Source organism: Quercus suber, unplaced genomic scaffold (genome assembly GCF_002906115.3).
Source record: "Quercus suber isolate HL8 unplaced genomic scaffold, Cork oak 2.0 scaffold_272, whole genome shotgun sequence".
In the NCBI taxonomy this organism is placed as follows: Eukaryota; Viridiplantae; Streptophyta; class Magnoliopsida; order Fagales; family Fagaceae; genus Quercus; species Quercus suber.
The window spans coordinates 129266-138874 of record NW_027069728.1 but is presented as its reverse complement, the minus strand read 5'-3'; the positions used below and the strand labels follow the sequence as shown (position 1 = coordinate 138874).

Genomic DNA, 9609 nt, shown 5'->3' with positions numbered 1-9609 from the left:
GACCAATCATAAAAGGGGGTTTTTGTTTGGTTCAGGTGATTTGGGGCTTAAATCTGGTGATGGGTGTGGTGGAAATGTGGATGGTGAAGATGGGAATTTGCGGGTTGCGAAAAAAGTGTGTTTAGGAGTTGAGAATTCAGTTAAAAACAAATGTGAAGGTAAGTTTGGAGTTGTAGATGTTAGTGAAAAGGATTTGTCCCCTACTTGTAGTGAGGTTGGTACTTCACTGGAGAATGTTGCTTCTGCTGTTGTAAACTTACCTGATAAAAGCATTTTTTTTTTTTTTTTTTTTTTATTTTTATTCTGCTATAGAGCTTAAGATTTGAGTTTCATGATGAGTGGAGATAATTTCACAGATGGGTTTGGCAAAGCCCGTCCGGCTTTAGCCGATGTGACCAATCATAAAAGGGGGTTTTTGTTTGGTTCAGGTGATTTGGGGCTTAAATCTGGTGATGGGTGTGGTGGAAATGTGGATGGTGAAGATGGGAATTTGCGGGTTGCGAAAAAAGTGTGTTTAGGAGTTGAGAATTCAGTTAAAAGCAAATGTGAAGGTAAGTTTGGAGTTGTAGATGTTAGTGAAAAGGATTTGTCCCCTACTTGTAGTGAGGTTGGTACTTCACTGGAGAATGTTGCTTCTGCTGTTGTAAACTTACCTGATAAAAGCAAGGAGACATTGAATATTTTTGATGGTATTGTCCATCTTGTTAAAGATGATAGAAAACGAGAAAGTAGTGTGGAGGTTGGTGATGCATCAAGAGATAGTTGTGTGTCTAGTGTTTTCATGCCTGTGTGTTCTGAATCGTGCAAGAAAGATTGTCGCAGGGTTGGAGGGAAGTGTCAAGATGAGGAAGTGAGACTCACTTCCGGTGTTACACAACAAATTAGTGTAGTAAGGGAAGGATTAGTCACGCGTGGTTTCAAGGATAATGAGAAGGATCTTGGTCTTGGTAATTTGACCTCGAGCAATTATGGGTCTATTGAGTCGTCTAGATTGCCTGAGTCACATGGTTCTAAGATCCATAAATTGGAAAGATGTACTGGATTTAAGGGTGATGGTTGCACTAGTCTAAATGCTGGTGACAACATTCTCAAAGGTTGCTCTTGTTCATTTTGCTTGACAGGTAATCATAAGCTCATAACACCTAACTATGTTTCATTGCTTGTGTTAATGGAATTTAACTTCTTATACTGCATTTTAATTCTAAATGGGTATGTTTATTTTATGATTTGTGAACCAGCTGGTTATATTTGGTCGGACCTCCATTACCAGGACATCAAGGGTCGAATATCTGGTAAGTTTGTGGATGGTGTTTGATAGATTACTTGTCTAGAACTTTTACATGTTTAGTTTGTTTTCTTCTCATAGGGATATTGTTTCCCTCATTAGTATCACCTAATTTTGTGCCAGTATTGAAGAAGAGTCAGAAAGAAGCAAGCATCTTGGTTCAAAGGCTGCAGGAGACTGACACTCATGCCCAAGGAAACAGAAAATCATTGAATTTAGAATCTGATCTCACGAGTCAGTGGAAGTCACTCTTTATTCGTATGGAGGATATTTTTGTTCATGAAAGCAACCAGCTTGTGAGTGCAACTTTTATTTCCTATGGCTTAGTGTTCAACCCTCTATGTGAATCTGTTCTGTGAGTCATTGCTCTAACCAATGCTTCATTGCAATTTGCAAGCATTAATGGCTCCTTATGATCGGACTAAGTTTCAAGATCATCCTTTATTCATGTCATGAAATTTCAGTTTTCTTTTCTTATCTCAAATGTGTTGAATATGTCAATTTTCTGGGCAGCAAGCCAGTTTTAATACGCTAAAGGATTTGAGAGAGAACTGCAAGATGGATCTGGAGATGATCAATGGAATGGCTTCAGACAAACTTTAGTTTTCTTTGGAGATTGTAAGAATGTCTCATTACACTTGTTCAGTAGTTTGTGCATGCTCTGCACATGCTCGTGCGTGATCCTGGGAAGTTGTATAGAGAACTCCTTGATGCCTTTACCATTGTTTTAGAATCTGGAACAAATCCAATTAACATGTACTACTAGTGTTTCCTTTAATGGTTAGACAAAATTTTCTTGCATGGAGATGATTTATTTTTCATCGACCTCGAATAATGTAGCTTGGTAATGATATCTACTTGTTTATCTGGTTCAGCATCTTCATTTTGTTAAGCTTTGGCTGGATTTGATTTAATTTTTCCCCAACTTTGCAATTGTGTGATTGCCTTAAATTTAATCTAATTTATTTTTTAAAACTTTTGTCATGATTAAGGTTGCACGCCTTTGACATTGTTTGCCTATATTGTATCTAAAACCTATGCTCTCAGAACCAAATCAGTTATCCTTTTCCTTTTCCAGTTAAATTGTGTTTGAATGTATCATATTGGAGAAGAATTTTAATTTACACTTATAATTTGTTGAAGTATGACAAAGTAAGGACCTCTCTAATTTATAGGAACAAGCGAATTGCTCGCACAATGTACGGATAATGTTGTAACTTGTAAGCTTCTATGTAAGAAGGTTATGAAAAATGTTGAACATATATTAGAGTAATAATATGAATTATTGTTGCGATAACATAAAGGTTTTTGTTGAATTCGCACAAATTAAGGTGATAAAAAATATAGACCATAGCATAATTGTTATAATAATTAGAAATTAGATGAAGCAAATAGTTTGTTATAAAAAGCGAGATTTTAAGCTACACACATATATCCATTACAATATTTTTTTTTTTTTGGGTGCTAAATAGATATGATGCCTCTTAATTTGGAAATACACTTCAATGATTGTGGTGTGCATTTTTATAAGAAAACAAAACAATACAAAACAACACAAAATCCAATTTTGGTTGTAATCCTTTTCGAGTTTTTTCTCAATTGGATACCTCAAAGTTACGTGCTTTAAGGGCTGAATGCCAAACATTCAAAGTTACGTGCAAATATGAGATTAAAGGTTAAATACAAAATTACTTTAATAAAGCACCATAAATAGAACCTCACGTTTTAAAACAAAGGTTTGGCTTACTTTTAGTTATTTTTTAACTGGAATCTCCTTTTGTTTTAACAAAAATTTTCTAATCTCAAAAAAAAAAAAAAAAAAAAAAAAAAAAAAAAAAAAAAAAGAACCTCTTGCAAAAGGAAATCAAGGAATCATTCCAACAACCCACGGGTGAGTCTCTCTTTCTTTCTCTCTCGCATCATCAGTTTTCTTAATCTCTAGTATTTTTTACATTTGAGAGTTTGCTATTTTCTCCAAATCTAATTTCGAGTATTTTTTTTTACAGTTTTCTTTGAGAGTTTTCTCCAAATCTAAGAGAGTGAAGATTAAAGAGTGACCGCATGTTGTTTTTAACCATTACTCCCCAGGTAAACATCATGATTTTTATAAAGTATTATGCATTATTTATTAAATAAATAAATAAAATATTATATAACATATAAATAAAATAAGCTTATTAAATTTATAAAAATATACAATATATATTATAAAAAATAAAATAATGTTAATTAGTTATTTGATTAGATTTTTTTTTTTATGCATTTCATGAGCTGTTGAGACTTAGCATTTATATTAATAAAATGAGTAATGAATGAATTGAGACTTAGCTTTGACTTTGAATATGTGCATGTGATTCTTGAATTTCAAATGTATATACTAATTTAATCTAATATTAGTGAAAATTATTCTTTTATCTAGATTAATTACTAAAAGTTTTGTAAAAAAAAAAAAAAACCAAAATGTCTTTTTGGGACACCAAAAAATACAGTGAACAATTCTAGGAGCCTAATACAACTATTTGGCACACCTAACAACAATTTTTAGACTATGATCATTATCCTCTCACAGTAATTTACTCTCAAAAATTTAGTTGGGACCCAATAGTTTTTTCCATGAATATTATCATAGTTCCATTGGGGACTTTTGTTGGTCACCTATAAAACCTTTAGTAAAAACAAAAAATAATGTGTAATTTTGAAGAACATAGGTAAAGATCCAATGCACCATAATAACCCACTGGTAAAATATAATAATTTTAATAAATTAAGTGATTTTTAGTTTCAAGAGTTGAGTCATTTAACTACATTAAATTTTCCCTCTTTTTAAAAAGTTGTCATTCATTCATAGAGTTTTTAACAGTATTCTATGTGTAGTGTGCTCTTGCTTTTTCAAACATTAATTTTATTTGACATATGTGAGTAATTATCTATAGTAATATTTTCACATAGATATGACAATGGAATGTTTTGATTTAGTTGAGGTTGAAAATCAATCCCAACCATGAGGTTCATCACATGACTCATCAACACCTAATTAATCATATGACATATCACGGCCTGATCATTCACTTGACCAATCAACTAATCAATCAGGGACTATTAGAGACTCACCCTCAAGTCGATGACTATTCATATGGAGAATATATGGAAGTAAAATTCCAAATTACAGCTAGCTATGAATAGGATTACTTATGTTTTTAGTCCTTATAGCATGTAACACTTAATGGTCCACACTCCAAAAACTAATTACTATTTTAAATATTTATAATCTACTTAATAATATAAAATTTACAAAGAAAAAAAAAGTGAAAAAAAATTTACCCAGTACTTGATTTCGTGAAAGTAAAGTACCATACCCAAAAAAAAAAAAAAAAAAAGATAAAGATAAATCACTCCACGGTCCACACTCTAAAAACTAATTACTATCTTAAATAATTATAATCCACTTAATAATATAAAATCTACAAAAAAAAAAAAAGTGAAATTTTTTTTACCCAATACTTGATTTCTTGAAAATAAAGTACTAAACAAAAGAAAAAGAAAAAAAAAAGATAAAGATAAATCACTCCATAGTCCACACTCTAAATATTTATAATCCACTTAATAATATAAAATTAAAAAAGAAAAAAAAAGTGAAAAAAAAAATTTACCTAGTACTTGATTTCTTGAAAATAAAGTATCATAGAAAAAGAAAAAAAAGAGAAAAAGATAAATCATTTCACAATCCACATTCTAAATACTAATAACTATCTTAAATATTTATAATTCACTTAATAATATAAAATTTACAAAAGAAAAAAAATGGAAAAAAATTACTTAGTATTTGATTTCTTGAAAATAAAGTACTATACAAAAGAAAAATAAAAAGAAAAAGAAAAGATAAAAATAAATCATTTCACAGTCTATACTCTAAATACTAATAACTATCTAAATATTTATAATCCACTTAATAATATAAAATTTACAAAAGAAAAAAAATTCCAGTACTTTATTTCTTGAAAGTAAAGTACCATACAAAAAGAAAAAAAAAAAGAAAAATCACTCCACAATCCACACTTTAAATACTAATTACTATTTGAAATATTTATAATCCACTTAATAATATAAATTTACAAAAAAAAAAAAAGTGAAAAAAAAAATTTACTAGTACTTGATTTCTTCAAAGTAAAGTACTATACAAAAAGAAAAAAAAAAGATAAAGATAAATTACTCCACAGTCCACATTCTAAATATTAATTACTATCTTAAATATTTATAATCCACTTAATAATATAAAATTTACAAAAGAAAAAAAAAGTGAAAAAAAATTTACCTAGTACTTGATTTCTTGAAAATAAAGTATCATAGAAAAAGAAAAAGAAAAAAAAAGAAAAAGATAAATCATTCCACAGTCCACATTCTAAATACTAATAACTATCTTAAATATTTATAATTCACTTAATAATATAAAATTTACAAAAAAAAAATGAAAAAAAAATTACTTAGTATTTGATTTCTTGAAAATAAAGTACTATATAAAAAGAAAAAGAAAAAGAAAAAGAAAAGATAAAAATAAATCATTTCACAGTCTATACTCTAAATACTAATAACTATCTTAAATATTTATAATCCACTTAATAATATAAAATTTACAAAAGAAAAAAAAATTCCCAGTACTTTATTTCTTGAAAGTAAAGTACCATACAAAAAGAAAAAGAAAAAAGAAAAATCACTCCACAGTCCACACTTTAAATACTAATTACTATTTGAAATATTTATAATCCACTTAATAATATAAAATTTACAAAAGAAAAAAAAAGTGAAAAAAAAAATTTACTAGTACTTGATTTCTTCAAAGTAAAGTATCATACAAAAAAAAAAAAAGATAAAGATAAATTACTCCACAGTCCACATTCTAAATACTAATTACTATCTTAAATATTTATAATCCATTTAATAATATAAAATTTACAAAAGAAAAAAAAAGTGAAAAAAAAAATTTACCTAGTACTTGATTTCTTGAAAATAAAGTATCATAGAAAAAGAAAAAGAAAAGAAAAGAAAAAAAAAAAGAAAAAGATAAATCATTCCACATTCCACATTCTAAATACTAATAACTATCTTAAATATTTATAATTCACTTAATAATATAAAATTTACAAAAGAAAAAAAAATGAAAAAAAAATTACTTAGTATTTGATTTCTTGAAAATAAAGTACTATACAAAAAGAAAAAAAAAGAAAAAGAAAAGATAAAAATAAATCATTTCACAGTCTATACTCTAAATACTAATAACTATCTTAAATATTTATAATCCACTTAATAATATAAATTTACAAAAGAAAAAAAAAATTTACTAGTACTTGATTTCTTCAAAGTAAAGTACCATACAAAAAGAAAAAAAAAGATAAAGATAAATTACTCCACAGTCCACATTCTAAATACTAATTACTATCTTAAATATTTATAATCTACTTAATAATATAAAATTTACAAAAGAAAAAAAAAAGTGAAAAAATTTTTTTTTACCCAATACTTGATTTCTTCAAAGTAAAGTACCATACAAAAAGAAAAAGGAAAAAAGATGAAAATAAAGATAAATCACTCTACAATCCACACTCTAAATAATAATTACTACCTTAAATATTTATAATCCGCTTAATAATATAAAATTTGTAAAAGAAAAAAAAATGAAAAAAAAAAATTTACCTAGTATTTGAGTTCTTGAAATTAAAGTATCATACAAAAAGAAAGAAAAAAAAAAGATAAAGATAAAGGAGACTTCCAGTTAAAAAAATATTGGAAATAAGCCAAATCCTTAAAATAATATATATGAAGTTATTTTTATGGCTGCATATTTCCTTTGTGACAGAATCATTATTACAAAAAGTTTAAGAATGGAAGAACACCAAATGACCAAATACGGTGCTATGGAACTTAAGAGCATCCACAACCCAAAATGCCATCCTATCCTACTTTACCATCCTAAAAAGCTACTTTATCAATTATACAATATCATTTTACAATACTCCAGCATCCCAACTTTTATTTTACAATACAACACATTAAAATAATATTTTTACACAATAAAATAATATATCCCAAAACCCAAATAAAAACAAAAGCCCAAAACCCAAATCACCTCTACAACCACCTGCTACCACCACCACTACCTAAACTGATTTTTATCTCCAAAACTCAGTACCCAAACTGATTTTTATTAGTTGAAAACCAAAGTCATCTTCAAGCACAAAAAAAAATCAAAATCATGACAACCCACAAAATCAAACCAAACCATGGCAACCCCCAACTCCACCACCATGAACCCACAAAAAAAATCCATCCCAAAACCAAATAAAACCAATAGCAAAATGCCATACCCAATTTAGCCATACCCACCTCTTCCTTTAAGCACTGATCACAGCAGCAAAAAAAAAAAAAAAAAAAAAAAAAAAAAAAAAAAAGCCAAGAGTGAATTGTCACAAATTCCAAATAATTTGTAAATAAAAAAAGAAAAAGAAATCACATGAATTTTCAAAGCCATATGGTTACCACTATAATCCTTGATGTGTTTTTTTTTTTTAATTGTACAATGAGTAAATTGATCTTAACACAAGCAAGAATTTCAAGGAATGTAGAAATAACACTATAGGTGCCAATTCATGCACTCCATAATTAACCCAAATAAAGAACAATTACCATGTGATATCACCATGACCGATCTTGGATTATTCCATCCATGACATTCACTTTCTTCTTCAATGCAAGCTTCAAATCCTTGATTGTTGTGATTCAACGATGTACACACAAATAGAAAGAAAGAAGGAAAACAACTATTTTCTTGTCAAAATGAGTATTAGCTTTCAATATAATTTTAGTTACAGCCATATGCTTGTCAACATTTAGAGAGAGAGAGTACCAGAGGAAGTGCCATCCAGCAAATGGTGATTCCCAACGTGATCACAACCCACAATGTTCAATATACTTTTAACTTTTCCTCCACATTAATGCTTTTGCATTTGTATTCTAGTTCTAGTACTTATATAAGNCCCACAGAACCTAGAACTCCAAACCCGCCATCCACCATGATCCTCAGCCCAGAGCCACCACAACCACCACGACCCGCCAACGATCCACCATTGATTCAAAACCCAACCAATGCAACCGGACTTGAGAGACCCAAAGCTCATCAAACCCATGCTGGACTTGAGAGACCACAACCACAACCCACACCGGACTTGAGAGAGCCACGATCACGACGCCATACCGGACTTGATGCACCCATGAACTGTGATGAAGCGATGATCCACGAGGAAGACGAGAAGCTTGGCATTGGCAATGATGGCGAGAGAGAGGTGGGATGAGAGAGCTCAAACCGTGTGAGAAAGAGCTTCAATGGGAGACAAACTCGAGATAATGGAGAGTTAGGGAGACAGTTGAGAGAATAAAATAATGTTTTTGGTTTTACATTGAGCTACAGTGCGATTCTACATTGGAATCGCACTGTAGCACAATTGCAAATTTTTTTGCAATAGTTAGATTTTACAAGTTCTGATGGAGTGGGGATTTTGGGTCTTAATGCTAAAATATGCTTACATTTGGCATTTGGCATTTAGGCTGTGGATGCTCTAAGAGAAGATAACAAATGAATTATAATATATTGCACATATATAAATACATGGTGCCAAGAGTGAATTGTCACAAATTCCAAATTATTGTAAATAAAAAAAGAAAAAGAAATCACATGAATTTTCAAAGCCATATGGTTACCACTATAATCCTTGATGTGTTTTTTTTTTTTAATTGTCAATGAGTAAATTGATCTTAACACAAGCAAGAATTTCAAGGAATGTAGAAATAACACTATAGGTGCCAATTCATGCACTCCATAATTAACCCAAATAAAGAACAATTACCATGTGATATCACCATGTGTGTATTCTAGTTCTAGTACTTATATAAGAAGATTGGGAATAGGAGAAGTTAGGCAATGCAAGAGTTACATGTGAAGGTGGAAATGAAAAGCCCAAATCGGATATCAAGGCCAGGTAAATGAAAAGCATTCTAATTCCTTTTAGATATTCACCTTTTTAAATGAGAGAGAGAGAAATGACCACATGGCACTCATTAAACCTTTAGGTAAAAGGTGGAAGGTCAAACAGAAAAATACTCTAAGGCAGTTGTTTGGGTATGCTAAAAGACATGAAGAGAAGAGAGATACGGAGGGAGTAAACTCTTCAAAGGGAGGTCATACGGTAGAACCTCACTTGATTTAGTATATGATATATTGATATTGATATTGATGATTTGTGTTTGTGATTAAAAGGGTATTTTCCCTTAAGTTG

General features: G+C 29.6%; 1 protein-coding gene across 3 annotated transcripts; it reads left to right on the top strand.

The window, feature by feature from the left end:
* Positions 1-282: 282 nt before the first annotated feature.
* Positions 283-2162, top strand: LOC136070936 (uncharacterized). Of its 3 annotated transcripts, none has more exons than XM_065781596.1 (4): positions 283-1121; positions 1239-1292; positions 1409-1581; positions 1799-2162. In XM_065781596.1, the coding sequence occupies exons 1-4, from the start codon at positions 332-334 to the stop codon at positions 1886-1888; spliced, it is 1107 nt and encodes a 368-aa protein (XP_065637668.1). In that variant the 5' UTR covers positions 283-331; the 3' UTR covers positions 1889-2162. The 3 variants fall into 3 exon arrangements, with proteins under 3 accessions (XP_065637668.1, XP_065637669.1, XP_065637670.1); XM_065781597.1 differs by having other exon boundaries at positions 1409-1640; XM_065781598.1 differs by lacking the exon at positions 1799-2162 and having other exon boundaries at positions 1417-1575.
* Positions 2163-9609: the final 7447 nt, after the last annotated feature.

Coding starts and splice junctions, on each gene's coding strand:
- LOC136070936 (XM_065781596.1), top strand. CDS start 332: ATGATGAGTGGAGATAATTTCACAGATGGGTTTGGCAAAGCCCGTCCG. Junction 1,122..1,238: donor TTGTTCATTTTGCTTGACAG/GTAATCATAAGC, acceptor TTTGTGAACCAG/CTGGTTATATTTGGTCGGAC. Junction 1,293..1,408: donor CATCAAGGGTCGAATATCTG/GTAAGTTTGTGG, acceptor ATTTTGTGCCAG/TATTGAAGAAGAGTCAGAAA.